Source organism: Stegodyphus dumicola, chromosome 8 (genome assembly GCF_044657685.1).
Source record: "Stegodyphus dumicola isolate Sdum_Otavi_A_Nest chromosome 8, ASM4465768v1".
NCBI lineage: Eukaryota > Metazoa > Arthropoda > Arachnida > Araneae > Eresidae > Stegodyphus > Stegodyphus dumicola.
Genome location: NC_140775.1, coordinates 92,100,787 through 92,125,167, shown reverse-complemented (window position 1 = coordinate 92,125,167; position 24,381 = coordinate 92,100,787). Strand labels below are relative to the sequence as shown.

Below are 24,381 nucleotides of genomic sequence, written 5' to 3'. Positions count from 1 at the left end.
CACGGGGTTAATAGTTGCAGTAATGAATGTATTTTTCTATTTTTATTCCCTTTTTTTTAATGAATTGCTCTTAATTTCTAAGAGAATTTTTGTAATTTTAGTAATATTTATTTGTTTATTATATTTTAATTTTTTTGTGTATGTTTTAATAACTTTTTTTTTTTTTACTTTTGTACAAAGTAAAGGAAGTATTGCAATCCCGAAAAATTATGGGGTTCATATTTCAATGAAACTATCCATTTTGATTGCTATCGAATGTAATTTAATGATATCTTTGTGTGACATCTGTACATAAGGACAGAATAAATCTTTTTACCCAAACAAATTATGAAACTGATTTAAAATGAATTCAGAAGAGATGTACGAATGTATGTATCTCGCATAACTCAAAAATGAGTAGCCACAGAGCGTTGAAATTTTGTATATAGGACTGTTGTAACATATAGTTGTGAACCTCCATTTTTGGTTGCAATCAGCCTTACCAAAAGTATGTAAATACAGCGTGTTTCAAAAAGAATATACGTATTTCGAATGCATATATTTATTAAACTGTATGATATATCAATATCAAACTTTACACACATATATACAAACCTCTCAAGTTCAGATTACAGATGTTGATTATGTCCTCCATCAGCGACACGAACAATATCACATTGATACTCAAATTCCTCCCATACTCGGGCAAGCATGTCCGTAGTCACTGATGTTATGATAGTACGGATCCAGTTCTTCACCTCTTCCAAGTTCTGTGGGAGTGGTGGTACATAAATGTTATCTTTAAGGAAACCCCATAGGAAGAAGTCTCAGGGTGTCAAATTCGGTGACCTTGGAGGCCAGCAGAGACATGCTAAGTTACCAGCTCCTTGACGACCAATCCAACAGTTTGGTAGAGTTTCATTCAAATAATCACACACTTGCCAGCACCATTAAGGGGGGGGGCTAGTCTTGTTGCAAAGTGAAGTTGCCTTCGTGCAGCCTCGGAAACAACCGGTTTTTTAACATAGTGAGATACTGCTGACCGTTAACCGTGTTTGCATCAAAGAAGAATGGGCCGTAAACAGATGATCAGGATATCTCACAAAACACATTGATTTTGGGCGAATCTCGTACATGTTCAGTGGCTACATCTGGATTCTGTAGGCCCCAAATTCGAACATAGTGTTTGTTTACATGACTATTAACATAAAAATTCGCTTCATCACTGAACACGATGCATTGTGCGAAAGTGTTATCATTGTCAATAGTATCAATAATCTCGTTACAAAATGCCACATGATTGCATTTGTCATCAGGATGCAGAGCCTGTAACAAATGTAACTGGTACGGCTCCATAATCAACCAATGTCTCAAAACATGCCAAATTGTTGTTGTAGGCAGTTGTAACGCACGACTGGCACGTCGAGTTGATTTTGAAGGACTATGTTGGAAAGCGGTTTGAATTTGTGCAATATTTTCGTCGGGAACATGAGGGCGGCCAGGACTCTTTCCTTTACATACACATCCTGTATTTACAAACTGTCGATACCATCTGCGAATGTTCCATCCATTTGAAGGATCGCTTTGGTACCTCAACTTGAAATGTATTTGCACCGTAATCACGTAATTGCACTTCGCAAACTCGAGAACACAAAATAATTTCTGCTGCGGAGTAGCCAGTTTAAACATGTGACGGTTACCTTGCAAAACAGAAGACAACTGACATCTAGCGGCTATTAATATAAACTAGACCATGTATTTGCTTCACCGATAACCGAGCCGAGGCGCAGTGATCAATTGTTTGGACAAAATAACACTTTATAATACAGTGGCAATTCGATGTACGAGTGCCCTAATATACGAGTGTTTTCAGATACAAGCCGCCGGGCGAGCGATATTTTGCTTTGAGATGAGAGCAAGATTTGAAATACGAGTTCTGGAAGGACCACTTTAACATCGTGATATGCCTAAGAATTATTGATCAGATCTGGCTGAGTGTTACAATGAGGACCTTAACCTCTGCATGGAAGAAACTGTGGCCTGAGGCTGTAGCTGAAAGGGCTGTTGAAGGATTGGAACCCAAAGTGTCAGTGGTAGAGGAGCTTGTTCTCTGGGAAAATCCATGGGTCTGGATGTGGATGAGAGAGATGTGAACGAACTCGTTGAGGAACAGTCTCAGGAGCTGACAACCGAGGAATTACGTGATCTACATTTGCAGCAGCATACGGAGGTTCAACGAAAAATTGGTTTTGAAGAGGAGCCTTAGATGGAGGAGGTTACCCCTATAAGACATATAAAGGAGATCTTGGGAATGGGAGAGAAAGTTGTAGAGTTCGTGGATAAAAATCACCCCGAAAAAGTTGTAACTGGTCGTGCATCGGAGTTGTTCAACGAAACTTGCTTAACTCATTTCCGCAATATCCTGAAAGGGAGGAAGAAACAAACCCCCTTGAACAGTTTTTTTAAATGATCTGCAAGTGAAAATGAGCAAAGCGTGATGGAATAAAGCAAAGACCAGTGACAAAAATTAAGCGCTTCCGTAAGCACTTCACTTTTTCTTTTAATTATTTTTTTTATAGAATATGTATTTATAAATAAATGTTTCTCCTTGTAAATACATTTTTCTTATTCAAAAACACTTAACAAAAACAACTGAGGTGGTGTTTTGGGAGCTGGAATGGATTAATGGCATGTCAATAAATTTTAGTGGGGAAAATTGCTTTGGGATACGAGCAATTTGTCATATGGGCAAGGTTACGGAATGAATTAAACTCATATGTCGAGGTACCACTGTACGTATATTCTTTTTGAAATACTCTGTATATGTACTCTGTTACTCGATTCAGTTTTTTATTCTTATATGTTGGTAAATGTGAATTTTTTGCTTTAAAAATGGTTGAGTTGTGTTTTTCTTATCTTTCGGTTAAGGTTTTTATGCCTCTAGTTAATCTACATGCAATAGTTGTAGAATTATCAACAATTTTTACAAGCCTAGTTTTTTTTTTACCATAGCAGCCATATTTGTTTTACAAATTGGCTATGGTAAAAACAAAAAAGTTTGATTGTTTGTTGTATATTTGTTTTACATTTTAAACTTAGCAAAATGGCAATTAAATCTGCAGCTTGAATTTCTTTTTGCCGAGTGAAACCAAAAGTAAACTTTGTTTTGTGCACCTAAAAAATCTGCCTTTTCTGGTATCTTTATTTATTAAATATCATGTTCTTTGCACTTAAACCATAAAATTCAGTTCAACAGCAATATCGCAAAATAATTTTTAAATGAGCATATCTTATGAATTTCCAATACATAGTTCTGCGCGCTGGAGATAAAAAGGTTCCTCCCCGTAGAGTATTGCCGTTGCTGGCTTTTAAATCATTGAGTTTGTTAATCAAAAATTTGTTAAACTTTTACAAAATATAAAATAGATAATAATACAAATTCTAAAATTGGGCTTCCAGAAGCCTATATTTGAGTGGAAAAATTTGCAGTAGGATTACGTTATTCAAAATTGGATGGCTCTATGTACCATTGTTTTATCACAATGCGAGAAACATACATGCATTTATGCAGATTCTTCATTATATAATTTCTTTAAATATAATACAGGGCGATAATATTTTGGGGCGACAATTTGAAAAGTGAGTGAGACATTCATAGTGAACCAATGCAAAATGCTGAAACAAAAATAATTGTGCTTCAGGGAAAATTGCCCCGTGAGAGTGTAAAAAACCTAAACAAACCTTTTTGGTTAACCTTTAAAATCTAAAACCAAATCCTTTCAGGTTTTTTTTTCTTTTCTTTCCACTTTTTTTTTTTTTTTCTGTTTCTTTCTTTCTTTCTTTCTTTCTTTTTTTTTTAATAGTATAAATATTTTAGGGGCCCTCAAGAAAATGTTTTATATAGAGGCCCAAGAGTTCTAGTTACACCACTGATTTCGTGAGCAAGGTCAGGGTGGGGAAGACTGCTAATTTCTTGTCATCACATTAAACATTTGCTGCAACATGTATGTGACATCCGTACGATATTCACATCCACATCACAAAGTGACATTTCTGTGACATTGTACCGTGGTCACAAATGTAATGTGAAGAAAATGCAACGTTTGAGAGGTCATAGCAACTAATTGTGCTGTATGGGAAGCATGGATAATATCAAAATTGATTCTAATCTTATTGTATGGACAGGCATTATAGAAAGAAATTTTTTTACTAATAAAGAAATTGAAAACTGACAATTTAAAAGATTCATCTAATATGTCTTAATGCATCATACACATGGCTGGCACTACGCATTTTCCCACCTGATGCAGTGTGAATTCTCTGTGGATCTTAAATTCTGCTGCCTAGTGCCTTTCTAAATTCTGCTTCCAATGCCTGTTCTAAATTCTAAAAGTTTTGCCATTTCTAGATTTTGTTGCTCAGTGTGTCACTAAATTCTAAAACTTATGCAATATCAGTTCTGTAACCAGACCTTATCATATATATTTCATATTTCTTCTGAATTTTCATATTACTAAAATAAAATTAGCAGCTTTTTCTATACATTCTAAATGCGTTTAGTTTATTTAGAATAACACAAATCTTTAATTAAATCCAGAAATTCTAAAATGAAAAGGAAACGTGGAAGAAAGAAACTGAAAACATAAAGAGAAAGAAAATTATTCCTCAAAATATGTACAGTTATTATTATGTAAATTGCCCAATTGTTTACATAATTTCCCATTTCCATTACTATAATTTCCCATTTCTATTTCCTCACCAAAATGCAAATGACTTAGACAGTTTTTAAACTGAGGTTTTTGGAGTGTAAGACGAGTGTTTCTGACCTCCACTTGGTCCCTGCATTAGTTCCTGCAAGCTGTGATAATTTGAAATTATTTGTCTTTGCATTACTACTGCCGACATTTGAGTTTGTTATGACGATAGAGTTACTGGGCCAGCTTAAAATTAAATTAAGTTGTATAGGCTTCGACAACTAGTCGATATTTTTAGTTTCAATTTGACTCTTCTTGTTTAATTCACGAGCTGTAATTGATTTTGTTAGCATAAGAACACGCCTCTATGTTCTAAGTACTTTTTAAATAAGAAGCTTATTTAGACCTTTGTCTGACTATGTAGTTACTTTCAGGCATACCGATAATATGCTTCACATCTGCCAAAGTTTTTTGGACTATTTAACTTTTACCAGATCAAATAAACCCTCATAGGTACATTGGGGAGAGGTTGACAGGTTAGGAGATAAAACACACGGAAAGTAGTGAGGACATTCTTTTGCATATTCAGACAAATTTCTTGTTAGAGAGTGAGATCTGTCGAAAGAATAATGGACTGTAATCAATTATAAAGGTTTATTCATCAATGGAAAAGCACAGGGGCCTGAAGGATCAGAGCTGAACGCTCTTGCTAGCGCTGATGGCTATTACAAAGAGATGGCGTAGGAGCCCAAAAAGAACAACCGCTCTGTTCGCGGTCTACAGAAGTTCTATCTATTAAAAGCGGGGATGTCGCAGCGCCCTCTAGTGAGATGAATGTTACAACAATAGGATGGGACGGAACATGCCGCCCCGCGTTGAAATATTTATATTTCAGTACAACATAAGACTTATAACATAATAAAGTATAATATAATACTATTAAAATGAGAATATCCATTATGACATAGTGAATTCTGGGATATAATATAATAAAAATAGCATAAACATTTATACAGTTACAGAAAATGATACTATCTAATATAACATGATTCTACATTAATGAGGTTCATCAAATAAACATACGTATTAATATTCAATAGGTAGCAGACATATTTTGGATATGCACCTTTTGAATGTGCTGGTAGGAGTTCTAAGTATAACTACTCTGACCTTTCCATCAGGTCTGGTTCTAACTTCCTGTATACGACATGTAGCCCATTTACAAGGAGGCAAATTATCTTCCTTGAGTAAAGCAAGGGTGCCAGGGTTTGCGTTTATCTTGGCAAACTGCCATTTATTGTGCTGTTGCAAGTGGTTAAAGTAGTCTCGATGCCACCTTTTCCAAATTGACTGAACCATCTTAGTAGTTTTTTGCCAACGAGACAGCCTATTTTCTTTCAGATGTAATACATCAGGTTCTGCCATGGCATTTAATGGGCGTCCAATCAGAAAATGCCCAGGCGTGAGATTTCATAATCTGTAACTTCAGAGGACAATAGAGTTAAAAAGACGGGAATTCAAAATTCCCTCTATTTGAATAGAAACAGTCAGAAACTCTTCTAGTGTAAGCTTAGCATTACCAACAGTTCGTTTCAGATGGTGTTTAAACGATTTAACGCCGGCCTCCCAGAGACCTCCAAAATTAGGGGCTCTAGGTGGAAGAAACTTCCAAACAATGTCTTCTGAAGCTAAATAGTCTCCAAATTCTGATTGTGTTACCAACTTTTGCAACCATTGTAATTCAGAATGTGCACCTACAAAATTCGTTGCATTGTCTGAAAAAATTGCTGAACTCTTACCCCGTCGGGCAAAAAATCTTTTTAAGCCAGCAATCAAAGACTCAGAAGTAAGGTCTGTCAGAAATTTGAAATGAACAGCTTTAGTAGCAAGACAGACAAAAATACAAATATAAATCCTTTGCAAAATGCCCTTTCTCTGCCCCTTGTATTCGATTTGAAAAGGACCGCAAAGGTCAATGCCCGTATTGGTAAATAGCGGGCTTGGTGATACTCTTTGAGACGGAAGATTACCCATTAATTGAGTCACTGCAGTGGGATGCATTTTATAGCAAGTTACGCATTCATGAACTACCTTCCTGGATAAGTTGCGACCATTGATAGGCCAAAACTGTTGACGTACACTATGTAAAAGAGACTGCGACCCTACATGTAAATCTCTTTTGTGGAAGTATTCCATTATGAGCTTCGTGAATCTACTGTCTGGGGGGAGGATGATGGGATATTTTTGATTGTAATTCAAGTTGGAGCTACTTAAACGGCCTCCTACACGTATTAAACCTTTCTTATCCAAGAAGGGATTAAGAGATTTTTAACTTACTCTTGTTGGAGACCGGTAGACCTCTTTTTGAGCCGGGAGCTCTTCAGGGAAATACTGTACCTGCGAAACTTGAATGAGTGTATCTCAAGCTTCGACGTGTTCTTCTAAATCCAGGGGACCCTGGCATTTATGTTTGGAATTTCCGGCATTGTAAATAAATCTAAAAAAACTTAAAAACTTAAAATTCTAATGAGTTTCTTATAATTATTAGTCCTGTTCATAAGTTCATTTAACATCACTACTTGTGGACATAGCTAAAGTCGTAGTCACAGGAGTTTTCAGTTCAGTAAAATATTGGTCATCTGCAGGGCTCACAAATGTCTTAATCATAGGTACACATACTTCCTTAAATAGAAATGATGGTCCGTGCCACCACATGTTATTTGATGCTATTTCTTCTGGATTCAGACCTCGAGAAATTAAAGCCGGATTGTCCTTTGAGGAAACATGTCTCCAAATAAAATTTTCCGTGAGATTTTGTCTTTTTGTTACTCAATTGCCTACAAACGTTTTGAGTGCTTGAGGCGATGTGGCAATCCAGGCTAATGCGATCGTTGAGTCTGACCACAGGAATACTTTACTGATATCTAATTTCAGTGCGGAGAGAGCCTTCTTCACCAGTTGAGCTAGAAGGAGACACGCACACAGTTCGAGTCTCGGTACAGAGATTTTCTTTAATGCTGACACTCTGGATTTACTACACAACAGTTCAGTAGAGCACTGCTCGTTAGATATTGATTGAAGGTACAGAACCGCTCCAAATGCTGTTTCACAAGCGTCAGCAAAATCATGGAGCACAATTGTAGTATTCGGGTTCACAGCCCGTCTAGAAATACGAAGCTTCTCGATTTCGGTAAGTGTAGAGACAAAATGTGTCCATTGCTTAGCTAAATGTTCAGGAAGATGCTCATGCCAGTCAATGTTAATAAGCCGTAACGATTGCATAAAGGTTTTAGCTCTTGTGATTACTGGGCCAATTAAGCCTAAAGGATCGTATATGCGGGCGATATCTGATAAGACTTCCCTTTTCGTATAAGTAAGATGGGAACTGATGGTGACTTTATAGGAAAAGGAATCATTTGTTGTATTCCATTCGATACCTAAAGCCTTGACAGTTCTTTTATCATCCTGGAAAAAAAGAGCATAGTTCTGCTTCGTAGAGATATCAGTGTAGAGTTCTGGTTTATTAAAACACCATTTGTGCAAATTTATCTGTCCTTGTTGTAACATCATTGTCAACTTGGAATACAATTTTCTTACCTGACTTAGTTCTGATCCTCCAGAAAGGATGTCATCCATGTAAAAGTCAGTTAAAGTAACAGAAGACGCAATAGGGAAGCTTTCCGTCTCATCATAAGCTATTTGATGTAAGATTTTGGTTGCCAAATAGGGAGCACACACGGTTCCATACATTACAGTCTTAAGCGCATGACATTTGCTAAGTTCATTTGTGCCCGTCTTCCACAGAATTCTTTGGAGATCAAGTTGAGAAGGATCGATTTCAATTTGGCGATACATCTTTTCGTTGTCCGCAGTAAATGCATATACATGCTTTCTAAAATGCAGCATAATTGAAAATAAATCATCTTGGATTGTGCCACCCTTTAGTAAAATGTCATTTAATGAACGTCCATTTGTTGTTTTACAGCTAGCGTTAAAAACCACCCGAAGTTTAGTGCTACTCTTTTCCGGTTTATAAACCCCATGGTGAGGTAAGTAATAGGCAGCCTCAGTTTCAGTTTCAATTTCCATCATGTGATTTAGCTGTTCGTATTCTCTCATAAATTCAGTATACAGCTTCTTCATTTGTGGTTGGCGTTCCAAACGATTCCATAAGTTATCCAAGACTTTTGACGCAATTTCCTTAGAACTTCCAAGAGTTATATTTTTTCATCAGTTTTTACAGGCATCTTTACTACATAACGTCCATCCAATTTTCTGCTGTGGGTTTTTGCATAATGTTCTTCGCAGTATTGCAGTTCCTTACTAGGCGGGGTTTTATAACCTTCTATGCTTTCCACCTACCAAAATTGTTTCATCGTTCCATTTAAAGACTCTAGACTTGTTGTTAGATAACAGTATTGCTTTGGTGATACAATACCTTTAGTTTCTAATGCACCTGAAACTATGTATCCAAAAACTGTTTCATGGAAAAGCAGTCCGTTATCTTCGGATTGAATTTTTCCCGTCTCTAAAATTTCAAAAAGTAGTTCGGCACCTATTAACAAGTCTATTTTTTTAGGTTTAAAAAATTGAGGATCAGCCAATTTTATGTTTTTTGGAATAACACTATTCGAAATCATTAGGGGTTTTGAAGGAGTGATATCCGTAATTTTGGGGACAATGAAAAAAATCCAAATTCCATTCAGATGTGTGTTTTTTGTTTGATATTTTAGCATTTATTTTTGACTTTATGTTTATGATTGTTTCGTTTATTCCAGAGATCGGTGCGTAAGTTCTCTGTTTTTGTAAACCCAATGCATTAGCGCATGATGAAGTAATGAAGTTTGTTTGAGAAGCGGAATCCAAAACCGCTACTTCGGGATGTGCACAATTTCCAGTATCACGAATGTAAATGACAGCTGTACTTAGTAAGACAGTTTTCGTTTCAGTAGAAATGATCAAAGAGCTTTGGCCGGGAGAACTTTGAAACTGAGAAGACTCGAATCTCTGTCCCGTTGTTTCACCTGCCACATCCGCTCCCTTCGATGGAGAAGAAGAAACCGTCTTCATCGGCTGGGTCCATGGTTCAGCCATAGGAGACAAGGCCTTATGTCCTTGCGGTAGTTCTCTCTTGGCACCATTATGAAGTAATGAGTGATGCCTACCCCCACAAGCGAGGCAGCTGGTTTTACATCTGCAGTCAATGACCTTGTGAAAGAGTTGTAAACAATTAGAACAAAGCTTATGCTTCTTAACAAGATCAATTCTTTCATTAATAGTAGCGTTTTTGAACGCTTCACATTTATATATCGAGTGCTTAGAAAGGCATATTCTGCATTCTTCCTTTCCGTTGTTAGATTTAATTAGAAGACTTTTAGAACGATTAAATGAAGAATTTGCGGAAATATGAGCATTATTCAAAACCTTGTTAGTTTGCGGTACATTTCTAGAAATACTTTCTAAGACCAGACTTCTTTTTTCTAAGAAGGAAATGAAGTCATCTAACTCTGGAACTTCAGTTGAATTAGCTGACATCTCGAATTGTTTGCGTGATTCAAGGTCTAATTTTTGGAGAAGTATGTTTATTAATAAAATGTCTGATAATTTGTCGTGCTCATAGCTGAGTAGTTTCAGTGCATGCAAGTTCTTTTTTAAACAGTCTAACAAATCACGCAATTCTTTTGCTGATTCCCATTTTAACTTCGGATAACTTATAATATTACGAATATGAGTATCTACTAAAATTCTTTTGTTTTTGTATCTTTCCTCCAGTGCTTTCATCAAAGATTCGTAAGTGTCATCTGTTGTTTCGATTTACTTTGCTTTGTCTTTTAAGGATGAACGCAAATAAAAAACCTTTTGAGAATTTGATAAATGAGGATTATTAGAAATAAGATTTTGAAATGCAGTTTTAAATGCATTAAAATCTTCATAACGACCGAAAAGTTCTGGTAACAGTATTTGCAGCAATGGGATTTCGACTGATTTCGACCTTGCCGTATTAACCGCTTTCTCTGCATTTAATGTACCATCTAATAATTCTGATAATGAAGAAATGAGGTTTAAAAGACTTACCTCATTCTTTTCTATTCTCGAGTCCATATCTGCTAGATCCTCATCTATTTCTTGTAACTCTTCATCTTTAGCTTCTCGATAAAATTGGTTTCGCAGCTCTTCTAAGTCTTTAGCGGATTTCCTCGTGGAATTCAATTTAATATTTATTTCCACTGCTGAAGGCGGCGCATCTAAGGGGATATTGCAGATAAAAGTTTCTACTTGTGTAATTTTCGTTTTCAAAGAAGCTCTCTGTCTTTTAAGATATGCTAACGTCATTTTAATCCACTCTCCGGGTTGTTAAGGAACCAAATGTTAGAGAGTGAGATCTGTCGAAAGAATAATGGACTGTAATCAATTATAAAGGTTTATTCATCAATAGAAAGGCACAGGGGCCTGAAGGACCAGAGCTGAACGCTCTTGCTAGCGCTGATGGCTATTACAAAGAGATGGCGTAGGAGCCCAAAAAGAACAACCGCTCTGTTCGCGGTCTACAGAAGTTCTATCTGTTAAAAGCGGGGACGTCGCAGCGCCCTCTAGTGAGATGAATGTTACAACAATAGGATGGGACGGAACATTTCTAATTGTTAGAAAAGATGCTTAAAGAGAAGGAAATTTTATAAATTAGCCAAAATGTCTGGGAAGGCTTCAAATTAAAAAGACGCATAAATATTTAGCTTTTAATGAGTAATTGTCCTAATATCATTTTAGAATCTATCTCATAAATTACAGGTATTTGAAACTGTGAAATTTCATTAGATTGTGATTTTAATAGGGCCTTTTTTAACAAATATTGTTAAAAAATAAAATTTAATAGTGGCCATGTAAATCCATAATTACTAAGGTTATCTAATACCTAATAATTCAATTACTTATAACTAACTGCTTACCCTAAAAAAATATCTCTACATATTAAAGCCAGTTATTGCCTTTCATTAACCATTACCTTGGCCACAAGATAAAACACAAAAAGTAAAAATTCATATAAAACATACTATTTTTTTGCATCTAGTGAGACTTAAAATAATGAAAAACAACTTATCACCTCTGGTGCTTTAATGGCTTATTGGAACCTGAAAGTATATTAACTGGGTTACAACCCCTGGAATTCTACACAAAGCTATGACGCTAACTGCATCAAACAGAGCCTAACTTTCAACACTTGCCGACCGTGCCTACATCAAGCCTTTCAGATTTGTTCTGATCAGCAGGTCTCTCTCTAGGCAGTGGTGACAGTTGCTAGTCTTTTGTTATGAATCATGCTGATTATGATCTTGCTTCTCATTTTAACCTATGCCACTTGATATAAAATATGCTTACTATTTACTAAACCTCTAGACTCAGTGAGTATGTGACACAGTGAGACATAATAAATAAATAAATAAATAAATGAACATAAAGCTAACTGTTAGTAAAACTTAAATAAGATGTCACTTATCTTCTTTCAAATATGTCCAATTATTATAAGTGTAAAGTATTTAATGCTACTTGATAAATTTCATAAAATTTATTTTATTTTCAGACTTAATAATGTTAATTATGTTTAATAATAATGCATTCTACTTATGGATCTATATTTTATTTTTAGGATGGCATTACAAAATTGAATAAATAATATTTTTAATTGAATTTATTCAGTTCCAATTTGCTCATAGGTCCTTAATTTTTTTCATTAATGGTCCTTAAAAGTACTTAATTTATGTGTGCAGAAATATGTACGAACCCTGTGATAAAATTCGAGGCAATAAGTGTAAATGGAATGCAGGAAAAATTGCATATAATTTAATATTCTGTACACATCAGATTTTTTAATTTTATATGGAGAGCATTTATAATAGTGTATTTAAAGTGTATGTTGTTAAATTTAGCTCTTTTAAATATAGTAATTAAAGTGACAGTCAGTTTATAGACATAAACACTTTCCTGTAGCATTTTTAATGCTTATCAATTATTTGGACACCAAAAAGGAAAAAGGGGAAAAAAAATTATTCATGAGGCAAAGTTGTATTGATATGGTATGAGATCTTCTACTTTTTGTAGTTAATTATTTTTTAGGTAGAGCTACTAAAACTGGTTGTTTTAATTGTATTATTTTTTTTAAGCATGATACCTCTAATATTTGTAATACAGGGTTCATACGTTCCTTAAGAGACCTTACATTTTTTGGTCCTTAAAAGTCCTTAATTTTGGCCAAAATCAGCAGAAGGTCCTTAATTTTAATCATCTGAATTTTGTGTCTGTTTTTACGACTGCCATTTTGAGTGTGAATTAGCATTTTGGAGAAATATTTTTGGCGATTCACTGACATATATGGTTGGTTATCTTTTGAATGGTTTCCTGAGTTATAATTTGTTTCTTATTCTAATATAAATGATGGGATACCCAATTTTCTAACCAAGAAGTGAAACATAAGCATTTCAAAATTCATTTTTTCTAATAAAGAGCTCCTGAACAACTTATTATTAATTTTCTAATAAAGAGCTCTTGGCAACTTATTATACAATATTTTGAATCTAAAAAATAAACAAGGTATAATGCTATCACAATTTATGAAACAGCTCTTAGCAAAAGCAAAATTAGGTATGTAATTAATTAAAAATGTCTTCTTTTTTAATTTTTTCCTAGTAAGAGTTTTTCCCATGTAATTATCTCAGAATATTCAAAATTCTCAGAATATGTATCAGTTTTCTCTATAAAATTAATTTTACACTTTTTCCCTCCCCCCTTTTTTTTTTCCAAAATATTTCTGGCTTTTTGCTGTTACAGAATTGGTAGGGATAATATTTTTTTTTTTTTAGGATTTTAGACATAGCAGGTTGGAAAGTTTAGAAGGATTTGAAGGCAAGTTTTATAGACCCACTATTCTAGAAGATTTGAGAAATATGTGACAAAATGAAAAATGTTCCCATGGTCTCAACACGTAATGGATGTATTTTGCAGAAAGTTTTCAATGAATATCTTACTTTTTTGAGTACTTCTGGAAGAACAATGAAAATATAATATTTGAATATTTTACTTCTGATGCTAGAATCTTAACATGTTTATCTTCCCTTTATTTTCTCTACTTTTCACTAGACACAAGCATGGAAAATATCAAAAATACTTCTAATCTTATCACATGGTCAGGCAGCATTTATAGGAAGGAATTTTTCTATTAATAAAGAAATTGAATCTGCTAATTTAAAAGATTCATCTAATATGTCTTAATGCATCATACACATAGCTGGAACAAATCATTTTCCCACCTGACGCAATCACTGTGAATCGTAAATTCTGCTGCCTAGTGCCTTTCTAAATTCTGCTTCCAATGCCTGCTGTAAATTCTAAAAGTTTTACCATTTCTAGACTTTGTTGTTCGGTGGGTCACTAAATTCTAAAAATTCTGCCACATTAGCTCTGTAACTAGCCTTTACCATACATATTTCATATTTCTTCTGAATGTTCATATCACTAAAGAAATAAAATTAGCCACTTTTTCTATACATTCTAAATGCATTTAGTGTTTTTTAGAATAACAGAAATCCTTAATTAAATCCAAAAATTCTAAAATGAAAAGAAAACGTGTTGAAGAAAGAAAGTGAATACATAAAGGAAAATATTCTTCAAAGATATGTGCAGTTATTATTATGTAAATTACCCAATTGATTATGATTTCAGCTTTTACTATAATTTCCCATTTCTGTTTCCTTATATGATAGAGTTACTGAGCCAGATTAAATTAAAATTAAATTGTATAATCTTTGACCACTACTCCACATTTTTAGTTTGAATTTGACTATTCTTGTTTAATTATGTTATCGTGAGCTGTAATTGATTTTGTTAGCATTCAGAACATGCCTTTATGTTCTAAGTTCATTTAAACTAAGAGATTTATTTAAACATTTTTCTGATATTGTAGTTACTTTCAGCCATAGCGATTATATGCTTCACGTCTGTCGGGGGTTTGGGGCTATTTAACTTTTACCAGACCAAGTAAACCCTCATAAGTGTATTGTGGAGAGGTTGACAAGTTAGGAGATAAAGCACGTAGGAACTAGCAAGAGCACTGGTTTTTATATTAAGACAAATCCCTTATTGTTAGAAAAGATGCTTAAAGAGAAGGAAATCGATATAAACTAGCCAAAATGTCTGGGAAGGCTTCAAATAAAAATGACGGATAAATATTTTGTTGAGTGTTGTTGTTACAAAACATAAATGTTTTGTAGCTTTTAATGTGTAATTATCCTAATATTGCTTAAGAATCAACTTCATAAATCACATGTATTTTAAACTGTAAAATTTTATTAGGTTTTGATTTTAATAGGGCTTTTTTTTTTTACAAATATTGTTAAAAAATAAAATTTAATAGTGGCCATGTAAATCCATAATGACTAAGGTTATCAAACTACCTAATTTAATTATTTATAACTAACTGCTTACCCTTAAAAAATATCTCTACATATTAAAGCGAGTTATTGCCTTTCATTAATACTCACTGTGGTCACAAGAGAAAATACAAAAATGTAAAAATTCATGTAAAACTTATTCTTTGCATCTAGTGAGATTTAAAATAATACAAAACAACTTATTATCTCTGCTGCTTTAATGGCTTATTGGAACCTTAAAGTATACTAACTGGGTTACAAACCCTGGAACTCTACATGAAGCTACTACACTAACTCAAACAGAGCATAACTAACATCAAACAGAGCATAACTAACATCAAACAGAGCATAACTAACTTTCAACACTTGCCAACCTTGCCTACATTAGGCCTTTCATGTTTGTTCTAATCAGCCGCTCTCTGTCTAGACAAGCAGCAGCGGTGACAACATTCAGTCTTTTGTTATGAATCATGCTGGTTAAGATCTTACTTCACATTTTTAGCCTATGCCGTTTGACATAAAATCTACCTGCTATTTACTAAATCTCTAGATTGACCAAGCAAGGCTGTGGAGTCAGTAGGGAAAATGACCGACTCCGACTCCCTCATATATACGAGGGGTGATCCAAAAAAAAGTTTACAAGGCAAATGAAAAAGTATTTATTAACAATAGAAACAAGATACAAATGGGAATCCAGAGACACATCTGTCCTTCACTTTCATCTCAACACACTAAAAGGCACACTCTTGTTTTAGGAGATTATAAAAATTCTGTTGTTATTCTCTTCTTTCCATCACTTAGCTATAAAGTTGCACATATTTTGCAGAAATTTAACTTTTGTGTTGTTTATTCTCCCATCAATAAAATTCTGAGTTCCATACTCAAGGACCCCATTCCAGATATGAATTCCTGGGGTATTTATAGGATTCCTTGCCAGTGTGGTTTAATTTACATTGGCCAAACTAAGAGAGCCTTAAAATTTTGCATCTAGGAACATGAGGCATATGTTAGAAAAAATGAAAACACAGAAGTCTTCCGTTGCTCAACATTGTTGGTCCGAAAATCACACTTTCAATTTCTCTGCTGCCAAAATTATTCAAAAAAACATCTTCCATTGGAGAATGGATTTTCTAGAGGCATTTCACATTCAAAAAAATCTTTCTGTTCTAATTAATGATCATAATTCCAATCCATCTTTGCCTGTGGCCTTTAAAGAAATTGTGTAATTCTTGGTTTCATCAACAGATGGTGCCACTAGCTTATCTCCTGTTCAGGCTTTCTTATCTTCGAAACCATCGAAACTAGTCCTGTGAAAATTTGAAAATATAACGCTGATTTTTGTTGTTTGACTTCTGAATTAGAAAATTACTATTTATTAATGTATACAAACCATAAATAAAAATAATAGCTCAGCTTTTCATTAATTTTTTTCAATTGATTTTAATTTCATTTCAAATTCAAACTGTCCAAAGAAAACTGGAGTCGAAGTCTACCTGTTCTTAGCGACTCCAGCTCCAACTCCTTTTACCCCGAAATCTGTCCAACTCCATGACTCCAACTCCACTGCCCTGTGACCAAGTATGTGACAAAATGAGACATAAAAAAGATCAACATAAAGCTGTTAGTAAAACGTAAATATCACTTATCTTCTTTCAAATATGTCCAACTGTTATAAGTGGAAAATATTTAATGCTACTTGATACATTGCATAAGTTTATTTTATTCTCATACTCATTAATAATTATGTTAGTTAATTCATGCTTAGTAATAATGCATACTACCTGGGGATCTATTTTATTTTTAGGATGGTATTACGAGATGAGGAACAGGGAAAGTGAATTTCAGGCATAGATAATACTTTTCATCGAATTTATTGTTCCTATTTGCTTATAGGTCCTTAATTTTTTTCATTAATGGTCCTTAAATGTACTTAATATCCGTGTGCAGAAATTTGTACGAACCCTGTAATAGGGTTGTACGATTGATAAAAATTTCAGCCACTCCTGCTTTTGTTTTGTGAAATTATAGGAATTAAAAATTGAGTAAGCTTGTAAGGTATTTCTCCTGCCTTCTTAGTGAGCCTTCGTGGTGTAGTGTTCTGCATGCTCAGCGCGTAATTGAGAGGTCCGCGGTTCGATTTCTGACGAAGGCATTGCTAATTTTTCATCTTTCATGCTTCCAAAAAGTACCTAATGTCTCTAAAGTAGCACCCAAATTAAAAGGGTGTTGGATGATAATTCTACTCACCCAAAATTTGTCAATTGGGTTTCCTAAAAAATCCCAGTTGCCTTTTAAAAGGGGGAGTATATAAGATATTTCTCCCGCCTTTGTGGTGTAGAGGTCTGTTAGCTCAGCGCATAATTGAGATGTCCACGATTCGATTCCTGGTGAATGCATTACTAATTTTTCATCTTTCCAGCTTCCAAAAAATACCTAATGTCTCTACAAGCTGTTCAATTAATTAATGGAATAATTTTTATTTTTGTATTCTTAATTATTCACATTTAAAAATGGCATTTTAGGGGCCCCATTCGAAATATAAAACTGACTGGAAACAGTGGACTGCATACTACATCATTACAGGTATATTAATATGTTGCCAAAATAATTATATGGCAACCCATCACATCGCCAAATTGTATTTATGTAACTACTCAGGTATCCACATAACAAATGTATGTTTGTTTTGGACGGTGTACAATGCCAGAGTTGCACAGATGCTGAATTCTCTAATGTTGTTTTAACCCTTAACATACCAAGCGGAACCTCAAGAGATTCCTCAAAGGACCCCAGAGAGTGATTTTTGAAGATTCTGCCGTAACTATACCTTTAGATTTATTTTTGGTTTTTATATGTGTCCCAGATCTGTTTATGATAAACATTACATAATTACATCTGTAATATGTTTGTTTAAAAAAAAACATTAAAAAAATCATGCCCACTTTGTATACTACATTACAGTATTTGTATTGATTTATTTCTTGTTGAAATCATTGGCATTTATTGCGTGGTATAAATTCCTGTTGGAGTTGGGCCAGGAACTGACCAAACCCAACATTCAGCTGAGGTAACTGTAACTGTATTTGTACCACCGCCTGTTCAACTAAGAACACTTGGGGACTGGCCAAACAGCCAGAAGTCACCCATTGATGACTTTTGACACGCTTGCTGAGCCCAGGGTCTCACATCCCCGAGTTATCCAACATTTTAATCAGCTCTCTCTGCTGAACGCTCAACATTTAGCCGACCCACAGCTAAACACGGACTTGTCAGAACCACCGTCCCGGCTGGTCCGCGACCACGATGGAGTGGGTGATGACAACTTGGAGCGATGACTGGCAGTTGATTGAGGCTACCTGCCAGCACTACACGGGATGCATCTCCTTAGGCTTTACATGGAATACCAAGGACAGCAGTGACCAGACTCTCAATGATCCAGTTTGCTATTTGGCTACAAATACCTTTGTGGAGGGGACTAACACCTCCTGGCGCATGAAGAGTAAGTATAAACTTACCCCATAGACCATCGGGAACCGCCAAGTTCATAAATTTTATACCCCCGTGGCCAAGACTGCCTAGGTACAGATCCTAGCCAGTACTTTGCAGAGTGCTCTACGTCGACCCCCGGGGTGGGGGGCAGCTGAGGTAAGCAATTCGAATGGCTTCCATCTTCCAGTTGTCAGATTTATAGAATCTGTGGAAGTTTTTGTTGGACGCAGCACTGGAGCTCAGAGCACTCCATCAGCATCAAGACAACAGCAGATCCAGAAGAGGGGATGGTGCTTATACTGTTCTAGAAGCACAGACAGGAAAGTCCACACAGTTTGCTATAAATGCAAACATTTTGTGTGCGAAACACAGGAAGACCAGCACAGCCGTGACCTCTGCTAAAGGTTGTAGTGGGGGCAACAAACGAAACTGTACTTTTTTCTTTGTGAAATCAGTTAACTGGTTTTACGCAGGGTTCATAGGGTTCTTAAAATTACTTGCAAGTCCTTAGGTTTTCTAAAAATGGTTTTTGATCCTTTAAAGTTCTTAATTTCTGCCCAGATTGGAAAAAAGGTCCTTAAATGTACTTGTCTGACATTTCTATCTCTTTTTTATGACAGCCGTTTTGAGTATGAATTAATATTTTTTGATTCTTCAATAGATTATCATTTGAATTCTTTCATTCTTCTTAACAGGGCATGAGGGGCGCAAGGCCCTGCCTTAACTGAAATATAACATTTCAATTATTTCTTTTTTAAGAGTTCATAAAATATTACTTCAAAAATATCCTTTCCTGTTTTGAGATATTTCTTTTATTATATGATACTAAATTTAGTGATTTATCAACATTTTGGCAATAATGCAGATACCTGTGAATTTTTTTACTTTTTTTTATCAAGCATAATAAAATTGATATTACTACATTTAAATATAATTTAAAATGATAATATATTAAAATTATACTTGAGAAATAGCTTTAAAGTATTTTCATTTTATCATGTCATATTTTAATTCTAAAATATAAATAAAATAATAAGTGCTATGAAACATAGTTTCTGTAGCACTTATTATTTTATTATAAATCACTAAAGTGCTATGAAACATAGTTTCTGTAGCACTTCTTAGTAAAAGCTACTTTAGTTATTTCAAAGTTAATTTTTCTTCTTTTACGTTTTTTCATTAGAGTTTTTTTTTTTTTTTCTTTTCCACTTGTGTTTGTTCCAGAATATTTAAATGTATGTCAGTTTTCTTTTAAAAATTTACTTTACAGGTTTCTTTTCTAAAAATTTATTTAAAATATTCTTTCATTTTCCTTTTATAGAGTTGGCAGGGATAATTTTTAGACCTTGCACCTAGGAAGGTTTTGGAGGATTTGAAAGCAAGATTTATAGGCCTACAGTTACAAAAGATTCCAGAAAAGTGACCAAAATGAAAGTGTTTTGATAATATTAATACGTCGTAGAGTCATTAGATTTTTTTCCCCGCCTAAGCAGATACACATGAAAATGTGCAATACCATTGCTGGGACTCAAACAAAAGACCTCTCGAATACACATTGAGTATGCTTCCAATTACACCATGAAGGCATAGTAAAAGGAAGGAAAAAATACTTTTATATACTCCCCCTTTTAAAGGGTGACTGGGAATTAGGGACCCAATCACCATATCCAAATGGTGACAAATTATCGTCTACCATCTTTTAGTCCAGGTGCCGCTTGTCGAGTCATTAGATTTTTTTTTTTAAAACAGAGGACATGAAAAATGGGCAGTGTCATTCATCACTGGACCTGTCAAATACATGTTGAGTATGCTTCCAATTACACTATGAAGGCAAGCTGAAAGGGGGAAGAAAATACCGTATAACATAATGAATGTGTCTTTGAGGAAATTTGTGATGAATTTATTTTCTGAAACATTTTTGGAAGAACAGTGAAAACAAAGTTATTTGAATTTTCTGTTTTGATCTGTCTTTCTCGTAACATGTTTATATTTCCTTTATTTTCTCATCTTTTCACCAGACACAAGCATGGCAAATTGCAAAAATGGTTTAAATCTTGTCACATGGGTAGGTATCTGTAGAGTGTAATTTTTCTGTCAATAAAGAAATTGAAGACTGCCAATTTAAAAGATTCATCTTGTATGTCTCACTGCACAGTACACTAGGCATTTTGCCATCTAATGCACTCTCTGTGGGTCTTATATTCTGTTGCCCAATGTCTATTCTAAATTCTAAAAGTTTTGCCATGCCTAAATTTTATTGCTATTTGTTCACTGACTTTCAAAAACTCTGCTACACAGGCTCTAGAACCTCTACTGACCTTTTATCAATTCAGATTTATTCTCAATACTCATTTTATTAAAGAAACAAAATTTCGATTTTCATTACATTCTAAATACATGTAATTCTTTAGAATAAGAGAAATCTTCAATTAAATCTGAAGTTCTAAAATGTAGAAGAAATATACTGAGAAAGAAATTGCTTACATAAAGAAAAGGAAATTATTCTTCAAAGGTACGTTGTTAAAACATTAACAAATTAGAGGATGAAGCAGAGACTATTGGGAACGTTGATTTGTTTATGGAAACAAAAAAGATATTAAAGGAAACTGATGTAAAATATTTTGAAAATTTTCAAATTGAAAAGATGCATAAGTATTTTGTTGCTACAAAATATACATGTTTTGCAGATTTTTTTTTGTTTAATTATCCCAGTATTGTTTTAGAATCAATACCGTAAATTATATATGTAATTATTTTTATTTCAAACTGTAAAATGTTCATAGATTATGCTTTGAATCATGTTTTTAACAAATATTTTTTAGAAATTAAAAAAAAGAAATAATGTTACCATGTAAATCTATGATGAATCAGGGTATCTAACTGCATATATAAATATTTGTAACCAATTAGTCACACTTAGCATTTATCTCTGCATGTTAAGGTAAGTTATAAATTAACATAGAAGTTTATTTCTTATAGCTAATGATACTTAATATGAAACAACTTACCACTGCTTGTGCTTCGGCAGGTTTTTGGAACTTTATATTAAATACTATATATTAACTGGATTATAACTTCAGCAACGCAGAAGAAAAAAAAGACATCTTTATCTCCAGCACGACACTGTATCGGAAATTCTAAAGATATGTGCATTTTAAATTATTTTGCAATATTGCTTTTGAATTAAATTTAATGGTTTAATTGAGAACATGATATTTAATAAATAAAGATAATACACAAAAAGTTAAAAAAAAAGGGGGGGAAAGAAAGAAACATCTGAAAGCCTTCAGATTTTTTTTCCCTAATTTTTAATTATTTTGCAAATGGATCACAGAGAGCTGACCATTTCTGAAGCACTGAAAATGCTAAGGAATTGCATTCATATAGTGAAGCCCCACAGCTCCCGGTACATGTGCAAAATATGCAGTGTTGGGTTGCGCTTCTTCAAAGGTGGTGTCACTTGCTTCGAAAAGTATCATGGGGGGGAAGGAGGAAATTGTAAATATGAAGTGTAAATATCATATAAGCCAAGTTACCTTTTTCTTTATTTACATACATGCATTCATATATAATGAAGTGCTTTTTGGAGAGGGGGAGAAGTAGAGTAGCAGGCCTTCCCATGCTGCTCCCTGGCTAATGCTGAATCTGATACGGTAATCAGAGTCTAGTTTTTCTTTTAATTGTTGGCAAAATGTTTTACTCAATTATGTGCTTCCCAGCAGTGTTCGCTTCAGCACTCTTTTCAAAGCTTCATTTATTCAGTGACACCACTTTGGGCACACCCACAAAATTAAACTGTTAAATGGTATCTTTACAAAATTTCACCTGTGTACTCCTCTAGGCCTGATTAGACACTGGCCACTTTTTGGGGGGAGGGTGTTGAAATTCCAACTTTAAAAGGTAGTGTGCCAGGAAGGTTATGTATAACTGTATTAAAAATTTGTCTTGTCTGTATAAAATTTAAACTGTAAATAAAAAATGATTTTGATATATTTTAGGTGATATATCTGGGATTATTCAAAATTGTACATTATTAGTGAACTGAAAATTTGTATTGTTGAAATGTTGCTCTTGGTAATGTTATTGTCATAGGAAATCAGTATAAGAGATTATTTTGTCATAAATGTTTTGATAATTTTTAGCATGGAAGGAGGTGAGCTCTTTCAACGAATACAAGACAGAGCAGAAGGTGCATTTACAGAAAGGGGTTAGTGATGTATATTATTTTACCATTTTATAATTGTTTTCATCTTTGTTAATTCTAACCAAATGTATTGGAATTATAAATGTAAATTTAAATATACTGTATTAAACATGCATTTAATACAGTAATCATATAATACTGAAAAAAATGTTTTCAAAGTTTTGCTTGCTTCTGAAAGCTGACATTCGCAGAAAAATACCAAAAATTTTTTTTTTTTTTTAAAAAAGCAGTAATAATGATAATAATAAATATGGTGAGATATTCTGTATTTTCTGGGCAAAACAATAAATAATTGAGGACAATAAAATGTTGCTCACAAAAGTGAGGTAATCTTTCTATGCCAGTTTTTATGTAGCTCTTCTAGCTTGGCTTAATGAGGCATATACAGTGGATGGACAAAAATATGGAAACACCTTGTGAAATGCATGTTTGAAAAGAAAGATTGATTTTAATGAAATATGTAGGTGGCGCTGACATTTTTGACTACTGACGCCACCTATACAACTTCGTAAATGTGCTAAACAGTTCAGTTGTTGTCGGAGTACAGTTATGTGAGGTTGTCATTGCATTATGTCAGAGTTAACAGACTTCGAACGTGGGCAAATTGTTGGAGCACGTATGGTAGGTGCTTCCGTAAGCAAGGTAGCCGAGGTGTTTAGTGTTTCAAGAGGTACTGTATTGAAGATTTATTCCGCATATTTGAAAAGCGGAAAAACATCATCTGCTAAATCACAGCGCGGACGAAAGTGTGTCCTGAGTGATCATGACAGACGATCGTTAAGGGCAATTGTGGCGAAAAATAAGAAGACCACAGCTGCAAAAGTTACTGCTGAAATGAATGTTGTGTTACCGAACCCTGTGAGTACCAAAACAAATTGAAGGGAGCTTCATAAACAGGGAATTGCTGGCCGTGCTGCCACTCATCAGTGATGCTAATGCCCGTAACAGGAAAAGGTGGTGTTTAAGTCATAAAGCCTGGACTATAGAGCAGTGGAAGCGAGTAATATGGTCTGACGAGTCTTCTTTCACATTGTTTGCCACTTCTGGCCGAGTTTACGTCTGGAGAACGCCATCTCAAGCCTATAATACAGACTGCTTGTTGCCGAGAGTGAAACATGGCGGGGGTTCTGTTATGGTTTGGACAGCCATATCGTGGTTCTCTGCTAGCCCCATGATAACTGTGTCAGGGCACATGACTGGCAAAACTTATGTGAACATTTTGGCCGATCAAGTTCATCCCATGGTACAAACTTTGTTCCCCCGATGGTGATGGTGTCTTCCAAGACGACAAAGCCCCTGTTCACACAGCTCACATTGTCCAGGACTGGTTTTCTGAGCACGAGGATGAGTTGTCCCATTTCCCCTGGCCACCACAGTTACCAGACCTGAATATTATCGAACCTTTGTGGTCTACATTGGAACGGAAAGTGCGTTCTCGTTATCCACCGCCAACATCGTTATCTGAACTTGCCACCATTTTGCAGGAAGAATGGTATAATACTCCCTTGGCAAACATACAGGAACTGTATTTATCCATTCCGAGAAGACTGCAAGCTGTTTTGAATGCCAACGGGTTTCCTACACCATATTAAGCAAA

The 24,381-nt window shown here is 34.6% G+C and overlaps 1 protein-coding gene across 2 annotated transcripts in view; it reads left to right on the top strand.

Moving 5' to 3' along the window:
- The window catches only part of MAPk-Ak2 (MAP kinase-activated protein kinase 2), an 85,676-nt gene that overhangs the window by 24,766 nt on the left and 36,529 nt on the right, over positions 1–24,381 (top strand). For both annotated transcript variants that reach the window (XM_085822125.1, XM_085822126.1), the window contains exon 3: positions 22,723–22,787. In XM_085822125.1, the coding sequence (XP_085678251.1) occupies positions 22,723–22,787 (65 nt within the window). The remainder of the gene's footprint in view (positions 1–22,722; positions 22,788–24,381) is intronic.